The sequence below is a fragment of the Pomacea canaliculata genome, linkage group LG5, assembly GCF_003073045.1.
Source record: "Pomacea canaliculata isolate SZHN2017 linkage group LG5, ASM307304v1, whole genome shotgun sequence".
NCBI lineage: Eukaryota > Metazoa > Mollusca > Gastropoda > Architaenioglossa > Ampullariidae > Pomacea > Pomacea canaliculata.
Window position 1 is genome coordinate 32,229,933 of NC_037594.1, and position 27,962 is coordinate 32,257,894.

Below are 27,962 nucleotides of genomic sequence, written 5' to 3' on the forward strand. Positions count from 1 at the left end.
GCACTTGTGAACGCCTTCATAGCTGCACCTCGCATAGCAATTATCATTGCGTTGGTACCTCCATATCAAATCCATTAAAGAAGAAAGTAAAAGTTGTAGTGTTGCAATGACATTCACATGAACACAAGAATTTAGAAAAGCTGAGAACTTTATTTACAAATATTTTTGTGAACATGTAAAGCACATTGACCTCTACATATGGGTGCTGAGTTAAAGTCATCTTGGTCACTTGGCTGGTTTGAAAGGATCAAAAAGCTTAGGGTCTTTAAGGTACTTATGATGCTTCAGGATGAATGGCATAAAACCTGAAAGAAAAAATAAAAGCTGCTTAGGTGCTGGTTTTAAATATGAACTATTATTCATTAACACACACGAAATGCTTCTTTCAGTAGCATTTAGAACATAGATACACAGAGCACAGCACCCCTGCAAATGTTTGTACTGAACTTTATCTACTCAACTTCTGTTTGGTCTTTTTTTTTTTGTCAAGCATAACTACTTTGCCACTGCACAACCAACTTTCATCCCCAATTTTAACTTTGTATTCAGATTGTATTCCGAAATAAATGTATGTGTTGTTCAAGCTAAAATCTTGTAAGATTATGTACCGCAAACTTCACTTGGCAAGACTATGGAAAGTAACAGGAAAATCAAACTGGAAAAAATTGTGTAATTCAAAACCTTACCTGGATTCTAATTTCATAAGGCATTAAACTGATTACAAACAGTTCAAATCCATTCCAATAGTTAGCCAATATAATTTAAGTACCACCCACAGTGCGATCATTGTTGCGTGTGATTACATGTAAAAAAAAAATACCTGTTTAACTCATGAGTAGACCAAACAAGATGAGCAAATAAAGTTTAGAGCATTGCAGGATGATGTGTTCTGTATGTCTTTAGATTCACACAGGCATAAAAAAGAATTTAAAAAAAAGTTTATGCCTGGTAAATGTTTAAGGTTATGCATATCTTTTTATACATCAATCAAAAGACACTTTGTCAAGAATGCAAACACTGATTATTGCTACTGTGCCTAGATGCAGTCCCTAGTCTGTGGTTATGATTTCCTGAAAACAGTGCCAAATGCCCCTCAACACCTGTGTACCAAGTCGGCAAGCACATTATAGTTGTTTACTGTAGATCAACTTTGTACCTGCTTTACGAGATCTGATGATCATTTGAGTCACATGTTTCTGCATCGGTATGCACAGTCCTGTTACTGCTCGACCATAAATTCGACCTGTATATGGGACACAAACTGACTCAAAAGACGAACATTCTGAAAAAAAAAAAAAAAGTTTCTGAAGGTTTTTGCGGATGAAAGAGGAAGATAGCATTTATACCATAATGAAAACAATTATCAACTCACATAAGACCTGCCACATTAAACATAATATGCTCTGGCAAAACCTCTCTGTCTGACATTAAAAAAAACTATTTTGATATAATGGTCATGTTAAAAATTTTAGTAAAACTCTGTTAAGTAGACAAGAATGGAAATCTGTTACTGAAACTAAGGGAAAAAAGTGCAAAACAACATTCATAAAGTGCTAAAGCTGTAGACAAACTTACCTTATAGTCTACATCGATGTTATGTTTACATAATATGCACCGCTTCTGTTCAGGCTTGAATGGATCAGGCATACTAGAAACTGGCTTTAAAACAAACAAAAACAATTTTAGAGTAAAATCTATATTAAAGACTTCTTTTTTTTTGGCTGCAACTTTCATCCTTTCCATCCAACCAAACCCATCATTTGTCAGACTAAAAGTGCTCTCAAATCTTCCCCTGAACTATTGACAATTTTCTGAATGTATGATTAACACTCTGGAGAGCCTTATAAGCTGCTGCATCCATCATCTTTTCTCCTAACATCTTGTATGGGTTAGGGAATGAACTTTACAATGTTTGTAAATGCTAAGACCTATGTATAACAGAGGATACAATTTAAATTACAATGAAACTATGAGTCTCAATTACTCTGTATTTACAAAAATTGAAATATGACAAACTAAAATTCACAAGCTTCGTGTTATTGGCCTACAACTACATCAGATTGTGTATTTAATATACAATTTATGCTCCAGCTGGTTAATGCAGAGTTAAAAAAAAACAAAAACTACCCCATTAAAGCTACTCAGATTTTCTCAGACTTTTCTGGCAAAACAGGGAATTCTTAATATTACTGTAACTATATGTAATACATCATGCATTTGAAAAACTCTGTCTAATGTGATCTAAAAGGAAAATAATTATTGTATTTTTAAGACTTAAGCTCAAAAAAATTCTTTGGCATCACTGCCAACTTCAATTAGTCTATATATATATAAAACCGACAACAGTTTGTAGCTCTGATTACTGACTGAAGAAACCAGGCCAATATCTCACTACCTACCATGTCATCCTTCATGTTATCAAGCATATTAGCAACGAGATCATTATCAATGAAAACTGGCATTTTCTCTGCTTGGGCAGGAGTCGTGACTGTGTTTTCCACGCCATCATCTCTGTTTGCTTTGTCAGAGTGTACAAGCCGCCGGCTGTATATTGAGGCTGCAGACAATTCAAAAACATGATGCACAACATCTGCAATCATACAGTTCATATACTGCATAATACAATATATGTAAATACTAGTTCGTGCTTATGCTCTGAAGGCCTCGACTTTCGAATTGTATTGTAGCGGATATTCCCCCCACTAAACCCCAAAAACATGCATACATGCACATATGCACGTTCGAAGTTCGAAGTTCGAAAACGAAGCTAAATGCTAATCCGTACTTCCATATCGAAAACTAGAAAGTCCTCGAGCGAACAAGCGGACAGCTACAAGATTACTGCAAGCGGCCATGACTGTCTGCTGAACTGCACAAAAACAAAATTGTATTAACGCAAATATATTTGGTTGCACCATAAATAAAATTACTTTATACACTACTAATGCTGTTAAATATATTTTGAATGTATTTTTATTTACCTTTTAAAGTGACATTACAAATTAACCCTCGACTGTTTTGTTTACAAATGGCGTGCGTGGTAAACATGTTCGCAGTTTCTGTCGAGAATTATAACTAAGAGGGTGAAAAACAAACGTTTATGAACTGCTTTATTATTTAACGACACAGATAATTGAGATCTTAAGGGGATTCAGCTTTATTGAACTGGTTAAGTAGGATTTGATATTAAGCTATGAAATATGTGATTTTCGGATGGTCCTAAATAAAATAGGGAGTCATATTAATGCTTTTTGCGTCGTTCGGCATAATTATTGATAAGATTTGATTATTTGTGCAAGATAACATAACTAACCTCGAGTGCATTTATTTCGGCATCCAAAGGACAGCACACAGTTTGTAACATTTCTGATCGACTCGCGTGAGTTCAGGGTTATTATATATGATCAAGATGTCTCAGTGTCACATACTGGAACAAACACAGGACAATGCAGTTGCTGATATTCCTTTAGATTTAGACAATAATCGCAGAGCATCTTTGTCTGACATTTTCTTCTCAAATTCTGGACAAGAATCACCAGTTCTAGGGAAAACGGATTTAGAATTAGGGGAAGTGTCTGTGAATCATGTAATTTCGAAGATGGCCATCAAAACACTGCCAGATAGCTCACCGGTAAGTCTCATTCAAAGACCTATAGATCACTTAATAAGTTTTCGTACTGTTTACTTCACATTATAATGTGAAGGTAACTTCTGTTGTTGGTTATATGCATGCATTCTTTTGAGAATTTTTTTAATGCAACTATATAGCATATATTAGCCTTGATGTTTTAAACCTCCTCAGTCAGAATCAGTGGTCATGTCCCAAAAGGCAAGATATGTGATTAATGCAGTCTGAGGGGCTGCTTTGTTACAATGGCTTTTCTGGTGACAAATAGTTTTATTCCTACTAGAGAAGGGAAATAATTTCAGTTTTTGTAGATTAAACTGTGTAAAATCTCTGTCGCTTGTTAAATAACTTCTGCGAGTTGCAGTTACAAGCTTTGTGCTCAATAGAGCACTTATTAGGTTACAGTATATGCTGTAAATTTTTAAGTACTAAAGTCATAAACTAATCTGCTTTTGGTTTAAACTTTTTCTTTAAATATAGATGATGGAGACTTCTGACATGCCAGTAATGCTGACACAAGTTGCACTGTCAGTAAATGCATCACAGCAAGAATTTTCCCTGTCCAATATTTTGGATGTACTTAAAACATCTGAACAAAATACATGTAATGACTTTGAAGATGATGCTCCAAGTTTTATGTCATCAACACTTCAGAAAAATAACAGTGAAGACTCTGAAGATGAATTTTGTTTTGACATCCCAGAGAAAGTGAAGGCTGTCAATATTTTATCAGAGATGACAAGAAGAGATTCTGGTGATTGGAACCAAGTTAAAGTGCCAGTGCATTTTGAGACAAAACCAGAAGGAAGTTTGTTTCTAAAGACTGAAAATGGTGCAAAAACATTTTCTTTACCTGAAATTATGCATAAAACTGTTGTCCCATCTGAACCTGAGGAAAAACTGACAGAGATTTTTAAACCTGCAGTTGAAGTAAGCATATTAACCTATTTGGTTTTCTGCTTTGATATATTTATATATGCTTGTTTAAAGTAAAAAATTGCACAATGATAAAGTGATAATCAAGTTTTATCTTTTTCTGATGGTAGAGTGCTGGTGAAGAAATATATTCCAGTTAATGCAGCTTTACAATCAAATGTAGGTTTCTTATATTTCTTTCTTTCTTTTTTATTTTGAGAGTTGTGGATACCTGATAAGGGGATTTTTTTTTTTGTTGTTTTAATTTTTGGTCGTAGGCTAATCAGCAGACATGCTTCTTTAAAACTGATGTCAAGAAAGATGCAACACATGAGCATATCATTACAAGCAGTGCCTCAGACTGGGATAATGTTGAGACTGTGGAAGCAGGTGATAACCATTTTACTTTACAAATTCTTTGCATTTCCTTCTTACAGGTAATAGGTTGGCATGCTTGACAACATGTTAATTATGCCCGGAACTTAAAGAATTTTTGTAAAAAGGTTATGTGCTCTTTATTCTTCAGAGGTTCACTAAGTTAAAGATATTAGTTAATCCAGTTAACCAACAGAAATTTGTAAGATCACTCTGAACTGGCGACCCTCGAGGAGTCACAAGGACTAAACTAAACTATTCTGACACTGCTGTTTTCTTCATGAGTTTCTTTCTCATCTTCTCTGTCAGTTTCACATGCAACAGCGATTAACCTACCTCTTCACCAGCACAGCAACTGCAACACCAGCAGCTCAACATGCATTCACACTTGTAATTTAATCCTGTCATGTTCTTAGTTACCAAAAGCTGTCTTTTTTCCAGGGTTCAGTGATATGCAGTCAGGAAAAGGTAAGACCTCAGCCCTCTGCTGTTTGTGAAATGTAGTCAAGAAAAAGTAAGACGTTAGAACAGTGTAGTCTGCATGTGCCAGGATGATTAAGAGTTAATCTGTGAATGAACACTTTGTGGCTGCAACTGCAAATAGCTGTCGTTGGTGGAAGCAAGGCCACTTGTTTGGTGCCTTTTGAGAATGGATGCATGATAAATACATGTGAACCATGATGTGTCTTATTGTAATGGGGTATGTTTTTTGTTTATGCCATTTTAGGAGAACCTGCAGGACATACTGTACCCCTTCTTTCATTTTCTGAGGCATGGACACATTTCTGTAATGCAGACAACTCAGAGGCAAAGGTGAGCAATTTTTGATCCACAAGGATCTTAAAGGTTCAGCTTTTGTGTCTGTTAACTTATTATTTGAGCTTATGATTTTAACTACTCAGGAAACAGCTTATACACAATAAATTATGTTATTTAAAAATTGTGACTCTTTTTTATTCCAGGTTGGGATTACTGCTTCCCTGGTAGACAGATTTACTTTGACACACCATTTTGTAATTTTTAATGTCTTTTTCAGAGCCGAATCAGACAGAAAGTAGAGAGGCGTGGTATTTCTGCCATTATTCATTCCCTATTTGGCCCTCCAAAACTGCAACGCAACTTGCATCGAGAGAGAGAACTGGTATTTTGTGCTGCAGCCAGTGAGTTTTTTGCCCCAAACAGTTTAGCTGAAGTACATTCTAAACTTTTGAAGTGTGTCTGTCAATTCTTTCACAAATCTCAAGTTCCTGTTGCAAAATTATTTGTAGATAATGAAAGCTGTCCAGTAACATCCTCGTCCTTAGCTTATCTGTCCCATGGGATCTGAACTGTTACTGGTGTGAATGGCCCAGACAGGGAGTGTGATTTTCTTTTTCTTTACCTTTAGTATCACTTACGCATGCTTTAATGCACTTAAGTCAAAATTCAAAATGAATGACATTTTTTTTGTTTCTGTACCATTAACTGTACATTGCACATGAACAACAAAGGGAGCAGCTCTATGCTGTCCGTTATTATACTGATAATTCACCTTGAGAGTAGAGATAGTTTAAGGTGTATTTGCTCTAATAGTTTCATTTGGAGTTCCCATGTGGAATTTTGATTATTCAACTTTTATGTTGTATTTATGAATGCAAAACCAACCTACCACCTTACTTCTGTGAATTTGCTTTCTGCAAAAATGACAGGGCAAATAGCACGCCCAGAGCACAGCCCCACAGTGCACTGAAGGAGAAAACGCAAGCATCAAGATATGTTCTTTTTTTCTTTGTAGCTTCTTTAGACAACCAAAACACTCATCATGTTCATTGTCTGCAAACCACATACTGCATCCTTACAGGATCATGCTTCAGTTGTAAGCGCTTTGGTTCACACTGGGAGGAGATTGGATTTCAAGGTGAGATGCAGATTATTTGATTTTGTTTTGAACTATGCATTATCCTATGCACAGATTTATGAGTTTTTAATGATGTGAACTAGACACAGGTTTGTAGGAATTAGATATGATTTCCAGCATAGCTGCAATGAATGAAGATGTGCACATGGCTTTCCGATTATAATGATCAGAATTTGTAATGCAATGACATTAGAAGACATAGGGCTGACCAGTCTGATAAGGAAAGATAACACTATTAGGGATCATAAAAAACTTTGTGCTTGTTTTTTCCACGGTCAGGTCATGATCCAGCAACAGACTTGCGTGGTACAGGAATGCTGGGATTGTTGCAACTTTTGTATTTGCTACAAGACAGCACCACAGCACAACTGGCTCGTGGCTTGTATCAACTCTCACATCATCCTATACAGGTTTGACTAAAACATGTACATTAAAAATGTCAGTGAAACATGTTGAAATTAGAGAGTTGTATATTTAAATGTGTAGTGATAGATCTAAAGATCCCATTTATGTACCTAGTTCAAAATGAAATTCAAAATGAAATGCTTTAAAAGATAAGTCAACTGCAAAATATTGAAATCTGTTGTTTTAGCTTGTTGCAAGATCCTGATTTCATTAAACCTGAATCAATAACTCTGGCTTCATTTGCTAGATTCACGCTTTGAACATTGCAGTTTTTGGGAAGAAGTCAAACCCTCATTTCCTTTATCAAATGTTTGGTGTTATGGTAATGCCTCATTAATGTGCTCACAATTCTCACACTGGCTGTAAAACTAAGCCATGTGCATGCTTTTTTCCAGGTATTTGTTATTGCCAGATCATGCACTTCTGTATAAAAAAATTACCTTTCAGCAGATTTTTGACAAGGAAAATCCTTTTGATTTTGATGGGTTGCAGAATTTTCCTTTCTGTGTGATGTGTATCAACATATCAAGGATCTGTTTACAGGCCCTTCGGGAAGATATTTTGAACAGGTTTGTTTACATGTTGTGAATACTTGCATACTTGAGGTGAATTGTGGCCCAATGTAAATTATACAGAGGACATTTTCTGTGACTTACTCATCCAAGTTACATTTTGATTGGTAATATAAAGCTTTTTCCTCATATTTCTCTCTTCATTTTTGGCTCATCTTTGGCTAGAACATTAAATGATGAAAAGTGTTGAAACTTTTACCATTGAAGTTGTTCAGTGTTTTCTTGTGATAATTTTTGTCAGGGAATGCAACAAACAGCAGGCTGTGATGACAGTTGTCAATCAACTTTATGCTGGTGCTTTGCTTTACTTGTACCATATTTGGAAAAAAGGGAAAACCATCCGTGATTCTGGTTTCGTTATCAAAGGTATGATAAAAAAAATATAATGTTCTGCATTTTGACACCAAGGCAGATACATTTTCTCTTCCTTTTCAAGGCTATTATTGGTCATAAGTAACATTCTTTTCTAATGCTGTTGTATATTTTAATTCTACTCCTACCCAGAATAAATGTAACATTGCTATTTTTAAAAATTTGTGACCATGGGTTATTTGAATTTCAGAGATTGAGACACGGACGAGAAAGCATGCAAAGGAAGTCCTTCGAGATCTTAAGAACTACACCACCTCTTCGAAAGCAGTGGACAATTTGGAGGAAATTAACTTTTTCAGTGTTGTCAATTCAAACACCTGAGCACCATGTAGTGATATATCGGTTGTTTGATGATTTCAGCAATCTTATTTCATTGTTTGAGATTTCTATGTGTTAATTTAAGGATTAGCATAGTATTGTTACCAGAGCAGTCATGGATATGGCATGTGTCTGTGCATGCATCGTGTAAGCTGAACTGTCTGCCCACAAGATTCAACAACCAACTGTATAAGGCACTACAGAGCTTGGATTACTGCACTAAAGAGGCTGTTCATGATTCATGCAAGATTTATGTCAGTGTTTGTATTTTCACTTATTACAATGTTAGAAATCACAATTAGAACATGTGAGACATTTGTGCACATATGCAGATAGGGACAGTATTTTTCTTTACTTGATAATCAATTTATCAAGAAATGTACGCATTGTACTATAGCTTATGGTCTTTGCAATGTATTCACTTTCATGTTTGACTTATGCTTCTAACTTACGAGTACTCTGAAATTATCTCCACGGAAAAAATAATGGGAATTAGACGTTAACTATGTCTATTATAGCACAGGTAACTATAACTGTGGCTATTATAGCATATAGTTATGAGGGTTTTTCCCAGGATTTCAGTATGTGAACTTTCAGCAGATGCAGAATGTAAAGCACTATAATGTTTTTATCATATTTTGATTATGGTCATTTGTGATATTTTAAAAAATGTTTAGTTACACAAAGTCACCTTTACAAAATCTATTACGAATACTGTGAAGGTTGTGCTTAACTAAATCAAGTATGTCGGCAAAGCATAAATTATAAATTAAGTTTTGTGATGATTGTCATAAACATGTCACCTGCACACAGCATCCTCAAAGATAAAGTTCTGAAGCGTATGCATGTTATTAGAAGCCAAGGGGTCACTGCTGCTCTTTCACACTGCCCACCATTGATCATTAGAATGTTTTAAACACCTATTTAAACTGTACATGTGTATCTCTGACGTTCTCTTTACAGGTAAAGAATGATGACAATTATTAGAGATTAGGAAAAAAAAAAAGATTGCAGAAGGCATTCATTCAGACTCTTCCATACTACTTCATAGTTTGAAATAGTGTTCAAAAATTATTTATTGACAAGGCATTCATTCAATCAAGTGATTTCATGTCTTTTGTTTTCAACGTCTTCTTATGAGCAGTCAAATAATAGGGATTCACTTCTTAACCCTCTTAGTGCGATGGGCCACAATCGTGGCTTTGTCAGGAAGCACAGGGAATGCTATTTTCATTATTTTTAATCTCAAAGTTCCAGTTTTCTCCTTTCCAAAAATGTACAGGTTTCTTGGTGTAATGTTAACCTCAGAGCAGCAATGATACAAAAACTAATTTCACCCACTGTTGTCTTCACAGTCTTCAGTTAAAAGTCAGTTACTGTAATGTTATATTTTTTTGCGGTACTAAGAGGGTTAAGAACATTACCATTGTGAACATTACCAGGCAAGATTCTTTTTATGGTCCGAAGTTATTATATACACACAGCACTGTCTCTCTTGCACAGTAGATGCCCAGGAATTCTTTTTGTCACGACATTTTATAGGCACTTGCTCTTTCACTGTACCGATCTGATACAGATGTACACCACTTCCCTGCAAATTAACTGCACTGAAATTCATGTTTAGCACATCTCCTGTTCCCAGAATTCATCAGCATTAAACTTGTGCAAGCATATTTAGCATGCTGAACCCAACTGTCGCACTACCAGCTTATTGACAGTTATGGGCCTGACAGAAGTTGTAAAATGTGTACTGATGTGCTTGTCTTGTGATCCATGATTCAATCTCTCATGCTTGCAATCACGTGACCATCATCCTGGGAACAATGCTCATTGCCATAAGCTCTTGGAACAGCAACTTGCATGCATATGGGATGCGAATTTGTGAAATCTGGAACAATTGAATATCCAAAGATTTGTAACATTGAAGAAGAATTCTGAAAATTTTAATAATTGGAATAATGAATGTCAAATCTTGCAATTAAAACCCTTAATCTGGTACTTCAACATATTTCTGATTAAACCTGACAGAGGAATGGATGTACATTTATCAGAGACTGTTGATTTTCACACTTTTTATTTTTAATAGTGCAACAACAGCTGCAAATGGCACATTAGCAAAGCAGACTTTCTCTCATTGTCAGGAATTAATAAAAGCTGTTAATTTTGGCTCCATGTAAAGATGCATACATAAAGTTTCACCAACCCCATAATGAAAACTGAAAAAGCAGCAGCAAGCAAACAAGGACCTTCCCAGTGCAATAGTGAAACGATGATGCTCCAACACAAACTAGTAGTTCTTACCTGGGTTTTGTTTTTGCAGCTGCGACATTCAAAAGTCTGATTTCTGAGGTTAGCAATAGCAATGAGACCACAAAGATTGCAGACATGCACACGATATGGGTCAGAGGCCTCAAAAAGACGTTCCCGGAGAAACTGTGCAGCACCATGGGCAATCTGACAGTCACGCTCCATCTCTCCAAAGCGCAGACCACCATCACTGTTGAAGGAAATATGAATAGTGTACAAACAGAAATGCAAGAAGACAGCATATGATATCAAACCTAATCTACTGGCTCTGTCATTTGTTGATCACTTCCAAAAAGTATATTTATACAAATGCCCACACACATTCTGACCAAACCTGCATATTATGAGATACTTAATTTTCACACTTTTCAGAATTCAATCAACAAAAAGCACAATATTTTCATCACTTAAACTAGCCTTGTCAAAGGTTTGCATAAACTTAAAAAATGACCCATCAAATGGAATTCAGACAAACCAACTGGAATAAGATCAGTGAGAAAGAAAAGAAAAAAAAAAGAAAAAGGTGTGACTAAGCAGCATTATTAGACATACCGGGATCGACCCTCCATGGGTTGCCTGTTCAGGATTTGCACAGGACCTCGAGCCCGAGAGTGGATCTTGTCATCCACCATATGTTTGAGGCGTTGGTAGTAGGTGGGACCCAGGAAAACTTGTGCATTGAGCTTACGCCCCGTAAAGCCATTGAAAAGCACCTGTTGTTTGACAAAAACACAGGAAAATCAATGCTTCTTCTTTTATGCAATCTCTTTACTGCAGAATATGTCAACAATTTCATATTCAAGAAACCACACACCCTCTCTCATGCAACAGTTGTAACTATACTTTTGTAAACAAGATCAGGCAAACTCAGTGTCCACATCAAACATTATACTCATTACCATGTAGGAATGACTTTACTCATACATTCTTTGTACTTTTCTGTCCAACTAGCATGAAGTCAGGCTTGCTAATACTTTTTTAAGCTACTTGTCTGGATATGCAACACTGAGGATGGATTTAAACTGAAAACAATGCTCCATTTATTCTCCTTACCTCATTGCCACGAAGGTTGTAACCGTACTGTTGAAGAAGTTTGGAAATCTTCTGCACATTTACAGTATCGTTAAAAGGTGTAGCATCACCAATTTCACCCTTGTTTGCAGCTACTTTTCCTTGCAGACACTCGATCAAGTGACCAATGGTCATACGTGAGGGGATGGCATGAGGGTTGATGATGATATCTGGTGTTATGCCTTCACATGTGAAAGGCATGTCCTGAGCAACAAGGAAACAGTTTACATGTTACTATGGTAAAGTTCTGCATAATAAGCATCCAACTAAAAGCTGATGCTTTATGCATGCACACAGATTGTTTATGAATTGAACCAACTAGTTAAAATGTTCTTGTCTAAATTCTGAGTATCAGAAATGATCTACATCCTATCATTTTTTTTTCAATCTCATTTGGGTGGAGGACCTTTGCACAAGTATGAGATAAGTTGCAGGAACTAGAGGCTATAGATACAGACTGCAAATGTTAGATGGCCCAGAACAAGTGTGGCTTCCTTTAATCGTAAACAGGTGCAACCTCAAGTCCACAACAGTAACACAAATAATACAGAAGGTAAAAGTGTTTGTAATGCAATCAAAGGGATGTTTATATTTCATCATAACCAAAGTTTATAAAGTGAGAGACTAGGAATACCCGAATACCCAGCAGACTTCAAGGTCACTCGTTGAAAGCAAGCATATTTACAAATAACTGTGTTTAAGACATTCATAATCCCAAAACTCTCACTGAAAGATTATTACCTCCTGTCTGTAGGAAATACCACAAGTTCCTTTTTGGCCATGGCGGCTGGCAAACTTGTCTCCAATCTGTGGTGTCTTCACTGTGCGCACACGAATTTTGCAGAACTTGTATCCATCATTGTTAATAGTTAACATCACCTGTGTGAGAATGTGTCAAAATAAAGATATATTGTCGTCAAAATAAACATATTGTTGTCAACACAAACATATATTGTTGTCTGGGTGATTTAAACATTAGTGGACAGTAATGTTTTTGACTTAAAGAATCATTTGCTACCCAGTAAAAGGTGAATAAGAAAAATGAAGTCTTTAAACTATTCTTAAGCACCATTCCAAAAACAAAAAAGAAATACAGCAACAACATTCCTTTAAAATTTTTGTTCAACAAAGATTTGGAGCAATCATACAAATGTAAGCAGCAATGCACCTTCAAGGAGTCTGTTTAGTTTTATCATCTTTAGGGACATAGTCTTCCAGTGGTCTTCAATACAGATTTATGATGAAAGCTAAACCATCTTACCTGATCTACAATGCCAGTCTCACTTCGCCTCATGAACACACTGGCATCTCGTTTGGAAAATCTCTTTACTGCTCCTTCCAGCTGCAAGTACAAAAAGTTTGAAATTATAATAAAAAGCTAAAAATTTAGATGATGATAAAAAGTTTAAGTTTAAAATGATAATAGAAAGCTAAAAGCTTTATTATTTTGTTAAATTCAAGCAGAACATTGCTGCATAACTTTCTGTAACTTTAACAGACTAGAATGCAGCAAACATGTAGACAATATGCTCTACAGCATTCTCAAAACTATTCTTGACAGTAATTCCTTTCTGCACTACCTTCAATATTTTCTCAAGCCAATACTTGATAATAATAATACTTCTACACTCAAAAAGAAAGTATAAATATATCACATCAAGAAACAAACAACAACAGCATAAAAAAGTAGCTGCAATATCTCATAGTCAAGATAAGGTGGAGAAAGGTTAGAAGGTGTGTTTTGAATACATTTTGAGTGTCAACACAGTGAAAAGCTGAGTACAATGATTCTAACACTGAAGAAGTATCAGTGATCAAACAGTGGTTAAGAAAATACTGGAGGATTCAGGCTGCACACACACATATAAAAAAATCAAAAGTACCTATTTTATTACTGGTAATAAATGCTAACTTGTATCATGGCTGTGAAATTGTACAATGTAAAGAAAAATACTTGCTAACCAATCAACAAATTCCGATAACTACTGACCTCATCCTCACTGACAGGAAGAGTAATAGTTTTGCCAATAAGAACATCATCACCAGAGACACGAGTTCCTGGTGCAATGATGCCATCATCGTCCAGCTTCTCATACAATGCTGGCCGCATACCTGGATATATACCGATTGAAGATCACAAGATAAAACAAGTAATCAACCATTATAACAAGCATTAGAAATGGCATCAGAAAAGTTGGTTGAAAATATAAATATGAAAATGCATAAATGAAGTATCAAAATAACAGTTGTACTGTTTAGCAGACTGGACACAGGGAACCAAGGGAGACTACATGGATTATTTTTGGTAGTGTAGTGGTGGGTAAGCAATATATGTATGCAAAATATAATCAGTCTTTCTGCCCATTTCACTACACTCCCATCCTTCTAATTGCCCTGGTGTTTTTTTTCCACGTTCATGTAGGTAGTGAGTGCATTAGGTTCTAACTGCTGTCTCGATTGTCTTTGTAACAAATAACCAGACTGTCACATCATTTAAATAAATCTTTCAGAGACAGTCATCAAGATATTCCATGCTGAGATGTTTAGAGAATTCTGATGCAAGCACATAATATTAACAATAATAATAAGGTATTTAGATATTTAGGTGTGTAAATATGAAGTGAGATAGGTTGGTGAAGGCAGAGCTACTGAGACACTTAAAGCATTGACTTTATATAGAATGCATGTATAAACTGGGTGCCAGTTAAGTGCAGTCAGCAGATGGCAAGAATGACAGTAGTATATTTCAATTAATCTTAGGGAAAATGAAATGGGCAGCATCGTCAAAATGGGCTACTCAAATACATCTGCCATAATGTATATGAATGTCCACATGAATGAATACATAGAACTATTTAAACAAGAGGAGAACAAGGAAGTATGTCAATTAAATTTGTGCTGAGATTAAAACATACATATTTGATGCCCATCCCTCCCCCTGCTACCCCCAATATACACGTGTGCCATAAAACCACCACTCTTTAAATACAATTATTTTAACCAGAAACTAAAGGAAATGTGACCTTGCACTGTTTCTCTTGTTGGCTTCTCGAAGACCTCTTCCTGATCTAAACCTTTCTTGGATTCAGCATCTTTGTAAGACCGGAAGAAAAATGACCTGGTTTTAAAAGAAAAAGAAGGTCATCATACTATTAACAGCTACACAACCTACTAGACAGACTGATAAACATGGTTGGTTAAGCTTGCTAGGTAGTTTGGTGTATATATGTATAGCCATTCACTCTATGAAACATCTTCACAATAGACAATCACTCATCTAGGTAGTTTGATATATATGAGTGATCATTCAGAAGTTACTCCAGGCATGTGGGTACCTTACCCTAATATGTTCATGCTTCTTGTATTTTAGCATTTTTTTTCACAGTTTGCTTCAAACGCAAGTTACTAAAAGCACTGGTCTTCGCCATAACAAAACAATAGAGTACAGGAAACGATGCAGTGAACACGAAAGAAACACAGATAGATATCAGCAAAGATCCAGTGTTACTTCTATAGAAGGAAATCCTGTATGGTATGATGGATAAGGCTATACCTGAAAAAGCCCCTGTCAATGGATGAAGCATTCAAGATGACAGAATCTTCTTGGTTGTAACCTGTGTAGCTGGCAATGGCTACAACTGAATTGATACCTGCACAATCAATTGGATCATATAGTCATCACAAGCAGCAGTGCTCTTAAAACATTTGAATTACAAAGAAATGACGAATGGGGTAGACCTGGGCACTGGCATAGTATTCTCCTACATAATATTTAACGTTTTACAGATGTAAGTAATATATGTTTTAAGTCATACAAAACATATTAGACACAATTTAACATCACCATGAAAACAACAACAAAATCTTCACAATCTCTGGGCAACCATATAGTTGCAAGTTTCTTCAGCCCATATACTGAACAGATTAACTGAGTTTTTATAATAACACACACATATACAATAGTTGTACTACCTGCTGGAAGCTCCCTGAAACGGAGGTACTCCATAGAGCGGGTTGTAACAAGAGGTTTTTGAGGGTAGAAGAGGCCATGAGCCAAAGTGTCCATGCGAACATGGTAGTTGGTGATGTATACACCCATGGCCTGCTTACCCATAGCTGACTGGTATGTGTTTCGGGGGGACTGAAATATACACATCACGACACTGTAATAAATCCATAATGTTGATTTTCTTAGGCCAAGTGCAAGCTTTAGAAAAATCCATGACGATAACCAAACTCAGAAGACACACTATTACATTTGCATCAGATTTAAAAATGTCTGAATAATCTTGTTGAATGACTATATATGTAGGTGGGATAAGAAAACTGCTAGAGCAGACGAAACTGCATAATTTATGGCATTATTTTGAACATCACTTTGAAATAATTCTTCAAGACCATCTTAACATTCTACACCATCAGATATTTTCATCATGAGTAACATGAAACACTTCCTTGAAGATTGTTTACCTGATTATGATCAGGGAAAGGAATAATGGATGCACAAACACCAAGAATCATCGCTGGGTGGATCTCACAATGAGTGTATGTAGAGCAGTAGGCTGACTCTTTGTCTTCTCTAAGGTCATCAGGGGTCATTGCTAACATTATAGTTTCCTCCTCTAGTGGATCAATGTACTCCACCACACTGCTTGACACCAGATCCTGCCAACTAAGTCCAAATAACAAGCACGTCACTTAAAAAAAAATAATTCTTTCTTTCAATCTTTAAAATTCCAATATATATTCAGTTGGTGTTTTAGCAGTGTACACTTATTAAGGCCCAACAAAAAAATAATTTATGTTTTACACAATATCGCTAAATTTTTTATATCAACTATTTTGCCCTTCAATGAAAGTTCAAAGTATGCATCTACTGCACAGTTCTCACGATTGGTTACCATGAAAACAATCCAAATGGTACCCAGACAGATTTTTAACTCTGTTAATTTTGTGAGTAGACTAAAAATTCTTTTTGAAATGGTTAACTATAGGAATATCTACAATTGCATAAAGAGAAAATTAGAAAAATCAATTTAGTTATATTTTTGAGAATTTTTTTTAGTAGAACGGAGTGTTAAAATTTAAGAAATTTTGATTTAAAACTAGCAACTACTAAACTACTAAATATTTATTAAGAAAGCATTTATAGAAATGTTAATAATAATAAAAGTAATTTGTATAGTGCTTTTCCTGAAAGCGCTACTACTAAAAAGAAAAACACAGCAACATAAGAATAATGGATGCTGGACTTAAAAACAATAAGTATCAGTGTTCTTATTGTTATTTAGGCTCACTCCCTTCCTGCCAGCACTAGACCTGCAAAGCATTGGTATAAGATATATATATAAAGAAAATTTCAGAAAATTTCAACCAAATTTCAGGTCTGTATCACATGTCAATAAGAAGTTATAAGGTTTTGAAGTAAATCTTTCTTAGCCAGCAGTCACAGAAAGAAAGAATCCTAGAACTAACTTTGAGTTGCTGTCGACATTTATTCACATCCAGAAGCCATGATTGTGAGACACCCGAAAACTTCTGAAGCGTGTTTGAGTGACCTATGATCCCATCAAGGTCGAAGTTAGTGAATTCTGATTGGGTATATGCAAAGTATGTTTACGAGTGTCCATTTTAGAAAATTTCTGACCTTTTGTCTTGTCTAGAAAAGAGTGGAAATCATAGCATAGGAACCTTCTAACGACCTTGAGTTAGCCTTTGTTTGAAAGGCGACTGAAAGCTCTATCCGATTGTATATAGTGTGACCCAGTTTCTCAAAAGGCCGAGTGTGTTGCGATGTCCCAAACATTCTCTATTCTTGCTAATTCTGAGCTCGGCAAAAGTAAATATGAAATCAGTCCCAGTCTTTAGTCACAAAATATACATATTTCTAAATGATTCTATGAAAAACCACCTGGATAGTGGATAGAAGACATCTTGAACATTCATAATATGCCACTACCTCAAAATGGCTAAAAATTAAAAAATTTTCGTCAAATTGAAGGGGAAATGTTGTCCTTCAGCAGTGAATACTCAGGTCGACCACACCTATTGTACTGACATTCAACAGTCTACCCACCTGTAGTTGTTGTACTCTCTCTCTTTCAGCTGCTGGATGTGGCTTTTTTTCAACAGCAGTTTCTGGTTCTCTACAATGAGCAGTGGGCGACAAATGCGACCAGCGTCAGTGTAGATGCGCACCTCTCTGTCTTGAAAATCTCTGATCATGGACACCTGTGGTAAATTGTGAGCCACAATGTATGACTGGATCGAATAAGAAACCATTTTTTAAATAGGACATTTAAAATAATTTATATCATTCATTTATTAATTATTTATCACTTGACTTTTATCTGTTACAATGGTGTTAGGGGGGGTGACCACATGAACAGATATTAAGCTGACAAGGGTCAAGGTGGAAGCGACAACCAGCATGGGACATCTCATTGCTTCTTGAAAATAATTTGAAAAATTTCTAAGGAATGAGAAAAAAGTTCACCTATAATAAAGGTCTGTGTCATTACATTCTCCACACCACAAGGCAAACACAGAGAACTTGTGTTGCCTTGTGATTCAAAAAGGCAGAAGAGGCAACATAACCACCTTGTGGCTTCTCAAACTAACGTGCTTTGAAAAAATTATAAAGGACTCAACAGAAATAGAAAGTTCACCTATATGTGTAACAAATGATTGGTATATGTGCCATTCCTATCCCCACATCATGCAGTGAACATGGAGAGATCATGTTGCTCAATAACAAAAGAATAATTGATTACAAGTAGTATATCTAATTTAAAAAAAAGGGGGGGTGGGGATATTTCTTGCAACAAATGCAAAATAAATGTTGTTCAGTTTTACCTCAGAAACAATGATGTCCATCTCTCGTCTTAGTTTGCGAAGTGTGGACATAAGTTGGTCAGGATCACGATGGATGCCTACCCAACATCCATTGACAAAAATCTTTGTTGTGCTATAAGAAAAGAAATGAAGCAATGCTTAATGAGCCAAGAACAGAATTAGAAAGGTACAATTCACAATTATTTATATAACATCATTCAGGTAATTGAGAGATTTTGTTCACATAAATTGCCAAACATCTGTAGAAAGTTTCCTGTAACAATGCATACATTTTTGCATCCACTTTGAGAACTAATCTGTACTTCTGCGTAAGCTGCGAGGCAATGTTTCAAATCTTCTGTGCAAATCTACTGTCTTCTATACAGTATTGTTTATATGTTGCTGTAAGTTGGTCAATGGTATTTTAAGCTGATACTGCTCCAGCTATAAGCAATATGTGTCACCTTAAGAGAAATAATGTGTGTCAAAAGTAGTTAAACCCCGCTACTCATGATCCCCAGAATCCTGGCAATAAACTGCTGTACTACAGCTCTGCCTACAGCTGAGTTCATCCACCCACATCATAAAGTAAAGCTTACTCTGCAATGGCAGATGGTGCTACTTCTTCCAGGTTCTCCATGCTCCACTCTTCCAAGAACTCTAGGATTGGAGATGGCTGAGAACCAACAGAGATGTAGGCCATCAAGGCAAGATTTTTCACTAGTCCAACAGCAGCTCCCTGGGAACAGACATGCCACAAGTTTGAAATGACTCTGAAATAGTAAATAAGTTAATCTTGGAGGAAAATACCAGCATGAAGCAACAGATATCTTATTAAAAAAAAAAAGAGACAGAAACTTTTAGTACACATTTATGCAAAGTACACCTAGTGGCAAATCATACCTCTAATAAGTATGCCTATTGCCAAGAAGTCATATTTCTAAGAATGCAAGTGGTCTTTACCTCAGGTGTTTCTGCAGGACAAATCATTCCCCACTGAGTGTTGTGCAGCTGACGCGGTCGAGCCAGCTTTCCATCACGACCAATAGGCGAGTTCAGACGTCGCAAATGGGAAAGTGTAGAGGCAAAAGTCAAGCGATTTAACACCTATAGAAAATGTAAACACATTTGCTAAAGACATAATGAATCAACAATATCTCTTTCTACAAATCTATTGGAATAAATCATCAACATTCAAACCTGATAAAAAGAGAGAAAAAGGGAAAACATTTTTTTTCATATAAATTAACAAGACATTTCTTCCCCAAAAATATTATAATCCAGTTAAATGTATCACGAAATATTTCTGACATTTAAAATGTTTCCATCTCATGTCTTTCCTGCAAATATTTTACAGCATTCACCATATATAGCTGCAAATGGTCCAACAATGATATGGAGACTAAAATTTGAAAGATACTAAAAGCTGCTTTTGAAACACAAATGAAATAGAAACTTGAATATTTTAAAGAAAACCACGAGTACAAGAATTGTCCTTGTGTTTTTCACCACTGGTTATTTCCCCACCTGAGATACACCAGCTCTAGCTTGGTGAGCCTTCTTCTGGTCACCCCAGTTTCCTGTAGCCAGTGAGTACATAAGACCATCAGTCACAATGCCAGTCTTGATGGCCAGCTCCATGTTGAAGTCCTTCCCTCGATCAATAAACTTCTGTGCATACATCCTCACCTCCTTCATCAGGTTCCTGAACAATCTGTGGATACAAGAAGGCAAGAACTAATTAACTCCAGCTAAAAAGTAAGACACTGCTACTTGCTGCTGTTCCTTTCAGGAATACAAAAAAAATTCTTGCCACAGATTTACCATTCTTTTACAACTGCTCAGTGAATGTTTCAAGTCCACTACTCTGCGATTAAGTATTTAAGGAAATACCAAGCTGAAGCTACTCGTGTGCAATTCGTTGGAAAAGCAGGGGAGAAAGGGAAATATTACCCTCTGAAGAGAAAAGCTAAAAGTGGCCCAGCTAGATCCAAGCGTTTGTTGCCATAGTGATCTCTGTCGTCAACCTCTCTTCGACCCAGAGCAGCAAGAAGAAGTCGATGCACCATGTAGCTGTGTGACAAATAAAAATAATTAAAATTTTAACAAAAATTAATAGAAGTTCAAAGAATTAGCAGTAGGTTTTAAAGGAACTTTAACGCTATAAAGCAATGTTCACAAACAAGGAAAGCCTTATTCCTTCACAGAAAAAAGCTAAATGCTCACCCCAGGAAGTAAGCTTTCTTGGTTTCACAGAATTCACTGACTCCCACATGTGGTAGCATCTCCTTCTGCAGGATTTCACGAGCATACTTGATACGCTTCTCTTTGGTCACACCTGGCTTAGCACCTCTAGCACCAATAAAGTTGAGAGCTACGGTCTGTTCTTGGATCACAAAGGCCTCATCAAGAGATGGCTTGACCTGATCAGTATAAATAATGCTGACAGTTAAGATATCCTTTTCTAAAATAGACATTTCACAAAAGAACTGTGCAAATAATCCATTTATAATCTGTTAGAGGAAACCACAATGCTAAAAACTCTTTTTTTTTATTTACATATAGTAATGGATGAACCTAAATAAAATCAACAATCTACTAATAATTGGTACTGCTTATAACACCCATTACTTATCATGATTTTATTACTAAAGATCACTTATGTGATATCTTCTGTTCATGAAGAGATTAATGCAGTGACAGAGTATCTGGGAGATGCCGGCTTCTTTCTACACAGCAACAACAAACAGTTCACATCGTCCATTGATTCCAGACTCTGTGTTTGTGTCTAGAGAGTTTATTGAGATTTAGGTGATATCTGACAATGATGGGAAGGTGGTGTTCATAGGTCAAAGTTCTCAGCGACACGGCCATTGTTTTGCCGATGCAGGCACTGCCACTGCTGGTGTCAAGGCGTTGCACAGAATTATTCATTTGTTTGGCGTGAATCTGTGTCCTGAGGTTTTCAAGTCCATACACAAGACCATTGGGTTTTACAACAGAACCTTGCCACTACCTCCATCGCAGTGACATGTAAAGTTTTATGTCAGGCTCTGCTGTCTTCCATATCCATCTGTTCCCTTGCTTTTGCAAGTTGCACCCTCTCTTACCACAAGGCCTGCTGGATCCTATCAGGCTGGACCACTAAAGAAAGGGGAATGGCACCTAGCAATAACATTTTCCTACTTTTTCTATTAGCACCTCGAGTCTGGCTGATGCTGGAAAAAGGCGCTATACAAATGTGCTATTTATTATTATTATTATTAAGAGATCAGTTTGACTGGCAAAAATACTAAATATTATGTTTACACATTATACCTAATATATATCGTATACATAATATTGTTGTGAAATAACAGCAGTTAGATATGCATCTAAGATATAAATATTTCAAGTGGTATCTGTAACAATAAAGGGAAACATACCATTTCCATCATCTCTGGGTCATCAAAATCATATATTATGTGCTCCAAAATATCACGATCAGACACAAAACTAAGAGCACGGAACACGATGATAATGGGTATCTCCTGTTTGATGTAAGGAAGAATAGAAATAATTCGTTGTCCTATAGCACTTTTTCTTGCACCCTGGAAAGCCAAAAGAAAAGCTGTGTAAATGCTGCACCTCCCAAAAATGAATTAAAATATTGGACATTGCTGTAGGTTAATGCAAATGCAGTCAGAAATATGAAGTAAATCTCTAATGTCCTATGAGTTAAACTGCATCAAAGACATTAAAAGCTTACCATACACTGATACAAAATAATATGATATACCAGAAAACTATTATTTGCGTATACAGAGTTTGAGTTTTTCAGAAAAGGAGTACTTGCCCCTCCACCTCTGGCCATCATGTTCACCCAAAGGGTACTCGTAGGACGAGATGAATGCTCAAGGCAAGAACGAATCTCAGTCTTGAATGCATACTTTGAGTCTTTCTGCTGAAACACATACACTAAACACACAACAGGAAAATGAAATATTTGGCAAATTACATGAAACTTTAAAAAGAAATTCTAAAAATAGCATTAATATCCACATGCTCTCTCTCCTTGACACACCTACACATACTACTGTGTGAAATACAAAGGAACAAGGAATCTTTTCCATTAGTCAATTATTAAATGTCAATAATTAAATGTGGATAGCTAACTAAGCCCTTGCTTCTATTTCAATATCAACTTCTGAGAAAGTCCTTCAGACACTGAAAATACAATCTTCAACTGAAAGCCTATTAGAGCTATTTAAAAAACAGCAAATCTCCAGAACGTTACTTCCAAAGACATACAAAAAAGCTAGGTTTGCATAGCAGTGATCAAATTTCCAGTCTTTTCTAAACCCTCTTTCACATTTTCAGACCTATTTAACCTTTGCACCTGCTGGAAACATAAATGTTACACTGCTGATTTCTATGTATTTGAGGATGATTTTCACAAATTTAGTAGGGACTGGCACACATATTTTTTGAATGAATATTTTTTAATGTTTGCATGAAAGTGCAAGAAAATATAAGAAAAACAAAACAAAAAGTAAATCTCTATCTCTAATAGTTTGGGAAATATTGCTATTTGAAGTTAATGACTTGCATCACACTAAAACTACTTTAATTTGTAAAGCACATACTCACACTCCTAAGGAGCATGCTCTTAGCGCTTAAGAACAAGAACAAAACATAGACAGCATATGAAGAACAGGAAAACAAACAACATATGAACTATAAATGGAATAAACAACCATACTCAACAAAGAATAAAATCAAATACAGAAAACAAAAAGTTTTAAATTTTTTTGCTTTCACTACGCAAACAAATTGGTTGTGAGAGCTCTTTGATTTCAATTTCAGATCTAGTTAAAAATGTCAGATTCTGGGACGCTCATTTTGTGCTAATAATGGATTCAAGTATATGAGTAGTTAAAAATAAATCCCATTTTCCTGTATGAAAGTGACAGAATTGACACAGACAATAGAGGTTTTAAACACACAATGTACAAAAATGCTTTCATTTGATATGAGTAACAAGTTAATAGAAGTCAACATGTACTTCTACCAATCTTGTTAATTATTGATGCTATAAATAGCCATATTAAACAAATGAATAAATAATAATTTTTAAAAAAAAACACAAACCAAAAATCCCTTACCTGTATTAGTAGCCATTTTCTCCTGAGCAATGAGGACCTTCTCAGAACCATTGATGATAAAATAACCTCCTGGATCCAAAGGACACTCATTCAGTTCAGTCAGGTCACGGTCAGTAAGTCCATTCAGGAGACAGTAAGTTGACCTCAGCATGATGGGAATCCTCCCGATGTATGTTTTCTGATGGAGAGTTTCAACAGGGTCTTCACCTTCCTTGATCACTGTTTTCTTGATGTCCACATACAGTGGTGCCGAGTACCTGGACAAAAACATTTGTCTGGCTACATAATCATTATTTTCTGTTTGTCTTTTATTACTTGTCTGCATGGATATTTCTCCTTTCATCCATTGTCTGCTGTCCATGTCTCAAGCACCGAGACCACACTCTTTCATGAGCTATATAAATCACCCTATTATTATTATTAATGAACTTTTTTCCTCTGATTAAGGCAACATATAACTTACTGCCACAAATTTTTCCTTTAATCGTGTCTATTCTTAAAATAATAATAATAAATGTTTATTTACAGAGTGCCTTATCCCATCAACAAAAGCAGACTCAAGGTGCTTACACACATGAAATCACACAAGCACACTCTTATCAGTAGGCATCAAACATGCGTTACAAATTTATTCATCATTCAAATCGTAACTACTCTCTATCACACCCACACACACACAAAGGGTAAAGGAAACTGGTGAAACCCAGAGAAAACCACTAACAGTCAGCCCTGTAAACAAGTGTCACATTCAAAAAGCGAAAGAGAGTTGCAACGGAGCACAGATACAAACCCATGGAAACCCAGACAAATTTTAGCCACTGCTCAACCATCATTTGAAACAGGAAATTTTATGCATTGATAAGAGACAGTTTTAACAGATGCAACTGTCCCCAAAAAGTTATGAATTATATACAATAGTTCATATACAAATAATGGTTAATTACAAAATAAGTACCAACAAAGATACAAGCTGCTATTTTAAGCCTGTGTTTAGATACATTCGTAGGTAAGAATACGTACGTGAGATTTCTAAGTCTGGCTTCATTTGGCATAAGAGGAGTTGCAACACCATCTTTTTCCCAGTGAGTTGGTTTAGACAAATAGATCTGTTCAAACTTTAATAAATATCGAGGCTGCAATTAAAAAAAGAATTTTTTTAAAGTATAAAAGTCAATATTCATACAATATTTCTTAGTTTTACACTGGTCATCATACCCATACAAGTTTAGAAATCTTTTGAAAGATAAAGAATCATGTTTACTGTCTATTTTGGGGTAAAAAAAAAAAAAAAAAGCACTAAACAACATGACCTATTTTTATCAAGCATTCATTCCCTCAAACAAAATATTGCATTCACCATTGTTAGGTCATAAAATAAAACAGAAAACTCTCCCATTAAAATTTTTCAGAGTTATTGTCAGGGCCGGTTATACTATAAGGCAAACTAGGCAATTGCCTAGGGCGCAGTCATGGACGGAAAGGCGAAAAATGGCCTGCTGTTTTTTTTAAATGAATAATATTTTCATAGTGTGATATTTGGAGGACACCTTTCCTCTGCTTGTAGGTTGATTTTACCTTGCTAGTTTCTCACAACAGGAAAAACCCATCATTTGAGGGTGCATTTGCAGTGAGCAGCTAACCAGCTGGCAAGTATAGGGCAAAGATGGGCAAAGAAGGGGCAGGGAACCGAAGTGATGCTGTGGAGGGGCAGCTATTGTGAATTGCCGAAGGGGCTGGTGGCGCAGTCACGGACGGGGAGTGCAAAAATGGCCTCTGTTCTCTTTTTAAAGTGATGAATAGTGTTAGGGGAAAGTATTTATGTTATAAAGGAAAGCCCCATTATTTTAGGGTGCAGCTGAAGTGAAGGGGATAGACGAGATCACTTGCCAGCCTGACCTTTCTCTCTTCTATCCTAAGACAGAAGAAGTTCCACACTTACGCATAGGAAAAAACTGAAGCAGAGTTCAGGGACAACAACTGACCTTAGGGCTGCGAACAGCAGTGATACTACTGGGGATGGAGATTTGATAATTGATAGTTTTATACTGACTGTTGTAAATCAGAGTCATGACTATTTAACTTTCTTATTATTTTTGGTTCAATTGGTGTATTATACTTAATTTATTTGTCAAATTATAATGTTTATTTTGATTTATTCTGATTATCTAAGAGCGCATCTGTTTGCTTACAGTCTGAACTGATAGCTTGTTGTTATGCTCTATCGACAGAATATTTGAAATTGGTTATAAAGAGATAATGCACACTAAGACTTATAGGCTATGTACTTCTCTAATTTTCAACTCTATCAAGCTGGACAGACAGCGAGCGGCGCTGGCTATTGGAATGTTTGGGTAGCACCCGACACTATGGTTTACAACTTTACGATGCTTTGTATTGTTAGCATCTCAAAGAGTCTCCCTCATGCTACCTGCCACCCACCTGTGAGCGTAACTCTTTGGACCAGAAGAGGGCACTGTGATTAGGGTGGTCTAGATGCTAGAAGCTATAGCTTGAGTTTTAGACCAAACAGCAAAATACTAGTAAGACAGGCCACGACAATCATGAATAGTAATATGTAAGCCTATATTTCTTGTTTAAATTTTGAGTAACGAAAATTGAGTTAGGCCTAAATGTATAATTATTCCAATATTTTTGTTGATAAAAGGTTCGCTTTTGGGAGGCAATGTGGGGGGGGAAGGGGTCACAGTATTTGTCTCTCACCTAGGGCACTGCACAGTCTTATGCTGGCCCTGGTAATTGTGTGCTTCCTAGATGGCCTGCATACACACGAACATGTGTGTGTGTGTCTGTGCAGGGGATATAAATATGTGTGCGCATGCCCATAAGGAAAAGCAATACATTTTTTTCTGTTTTAGTTAAATGTTTAATGCCTGCTGTAAACAAGGCAATGTTGTTTAAATCAACCATAATTCTTCTTATATTAAAAAAATGGTGCCACTTACACACTTCCCTCTGTAAAGACAAAGTTCCATAAAAATTATACAGCAATGCACATACTCCTTAATCTATTATTTTAGCCCAAAGCAACTTACTGGTGTCTCCACTTGGCCTGATGTATGTTGAGCTTCAGCCTGTAGGTCAATAGGTGGTGCATCTTCAACAATTCGTTGCACAGACATCTGAATAAACTCATCGAAAGAGTCCAGTTGCTGTCTTACCAGTCCTTTTTCGTCGAAGTAGGAACTGATAACAATCCAACATGCCTCCTGCCAAAGTTCTGTTGTGATCTCATCACTGTCATCGTCATGACTGTACATTTCTGAAAAAAAAATTTATAACTTGAATTTCTGTTATAGTCAACTAACCACCAACTTCGTGATGATTTGAGACAAGATAAAATATATAAATGAGATATGGAATATCATAGCAAAAAAAAAAGGTTTACTTTTAGGTTGTGCATTTTGTCTAAGCCCTATTAAGGTATTTGATGCTGATGTAACTATTACTCTGCTTGCTGTTCTTTAAGCTGAAACAACGGCGTTTTAATAGTCGGCAAACAAAATATGAAGAGATGGAGATTCGATTTTGTTTTCCTTTTCTGAACCCAGTGAACCGTGTTTATTATATAGCTTTAACAACGTTTTTAAAGCAGATGAACTAGTCTTGTAATTAATAATATTAAGCCTATTAGAGACCTTTCAAAGTGAAAAGTATGCTTTGTGGCGGGTGTTTTTTTTTAAATGTCAAACATTGTTTATTTTCATTTGAGTATAATTGTGTATATGAGCAAGACGACTAGGAAACCCGTCTGCGTACCTTCTTCTTGGCTATACATGGTAACTGGTGTCTAAAATTCAACGTCTGATATGTGACTTGAACAGATCCTTTGAATAAGCGTCGGATTACGAACGATTTTGTTACTGTTAATAGTAGACATCCATTTTCCCTAAACAGAGGATCGACCTCTCTAGCGAAGGAAACCCCATATGACGTCTTTTTTTAACCAACGTACGGCAACCAATCGCAGACCTTCGAGGTCAATAAGTACTCCTCGCCTTAGAGTCGATCACAACGGTTGCGAATATTATATTTGTCCGCTGAAACGGTGCACTCGGATAGCCTTTGGAATTATTGTGTGATTATAGGAAATGTTTGATACAATG

General features: G+C 36.1%; 3 protein-coding genes across 3 annotated transcripts; 1 reads left to right on the forward strand and 2 right to left on the reverse strand.

The window, feature by feature from the left end:
- Positions 1–130: 130 nt before the first annotated feature.
- Positions 131–2,894, reverse strand: LOC112563714. Its single transcript, XM_025237981.1, has 5 exons — positions 2,786–2,894; positions 2,400–2,557; positions 1,576–1,659; positions 1,157–1,282; positions 131–305 (listed from the first exon to the last, which is right to left on the reverse strand). Exons 1-4 carry the CDS (start codon positions 2,853–2,855, stop codon positions 1,220–1,222), a joined length of 375 nt encoding a protein of 124 aa, XP_025093766.1. The 5' UTR covers positions 2,856–2,894; the 3' UTR covers positions 131–305; positions 1,157–1,219.
- A 127-nt stretch (positions 2,895–3,021) lies between these two features.
- On the forward strand, positions 3,022–9,918 carry LOC112563719. Its single transcript, XM_025237987.1, has 11 exons — positions 3,022–3,631; positions 4,109–4,558; positions 4,822–4,933; positions 5,360–5,386; positions 5,646–5,731; positions 5,955–6,078; positions 6,693–6,815; positions 7,095–7,225; positions 7,713–7,789; positions 8,034–8,158; positions 8,355–9,918. The coding sequence occupies exons 1-11, from the start codon at positions 3,401–3,403 to the stop codon at positions 8,483–8,485; spliced, it is 1,617 nt and encodes a 538-aa protein (XP_025093772.1). The 5' UTR covers positions 3,022–3,400; the 3' UTR covers positions 8,486–9,918.
- Positions 9,541–27,783, reverse strand: LOC112563715 (DNA-directed RNA polymerase II subunit RPB2). The gene is made up of 24 exons (XM_025237982.1): positions 27,616–27,783; positions 26,892–27,118; positions 24,859–24,971; positions 23,839–24,095; positions 22,530–22,651; positions 22,120–22,284; positions 20,921–21,117; positions 20,648–20,767; positions 20,222–20,408; positions 19,658–19,801; positions 19,294–19,433; positions 18,716–18,827; positions 17,937–18,091; positions 16,331–16,532; positions 15,833–16,001; positions 15,414–15,510; positions 14,884–14,978; positions 13,851–13,972; positions 13,122–13,202; positions 12,602–12,739; positions 11,843–12,064; positions 11,342–11,502; positions 10,784–10,979; positions 9,541–10,370 (listed from the first exon to the last, which is right to left on the reverse strand). Exons 1-24 carry the CDS (start codon positions 27,632–27,634, stop codon positions 10,281–10,283), a joined length of 3,531 nt encoding a protein of 1,176 aa, XP_025093767.1. The 5' UTR covers positions 27,635–27,783; the 3' UTR covers positions 9,541–10,280.
- Between the last annotated feature and the right edge of the window lie 179 nt (positions 27,784–27,962).

Bases quoted from the DNA above. Each gene is read 5' to 3' on its own strand.
- LOC112563714 (XM_025237981.1), bottom strand. From the start codon at position 2,855: ATGGCCGCTTGCAGTAATCTTGTAGCTGTCCGCTTGTTCGCTCGAGGA. The intron at 2,558-2,785 runs GTACGGATTAGC...AATTGTCTGCAG, and splicing joins TTCTAGTTTTCGATATGGAA to CCTCAATATACAGCCGGCGG. The intron at 1,283-1,575 runs GTAAGTTTGTCT...TTTTTTTTTCAG, and splicing joins ACATCGATGTAGACTATAAG to AATGTTCGTCTTTTGAGTCA.
- LOC112563719 (XM_025237987.1), top strand. From the start codon at position 3,401: ATGATCAAGATGTCTCAGTGTCACATACTGGAACAAACACAGGACAAT. The intron at 5,387-5,645 runs GTAAGACCTCAG...ATGCCATTTTAG, and splicing joins TGATATGCAGTCAGGAAAAG to GAGAACCTGCAGGACATACT. The intron at 6,079-6,692 runs GTGAGTTTTTTG...TTTTCTTTGTAG, and splicing joins GGTATTTTGTGCTGCAGCCA to CTTCTTTAGACAACCAAAAC.
- LOC112563715 (XM_025237982.1), bottom strand. The intron at 18,092-18,715 runs GTAAAACTGAAC...AATTTACCACAG, and splicing joins TGGACATCATTGTTTCTGAG to GTGTCCATGATCAGAGATTT. The intron at 16,002-16,330 runs GTAAACAATCTT...TGTATATTTCAG, and splicing joins CTTTCCCTGATCATAATCAG to TCCCCCCGAAACACATACCA.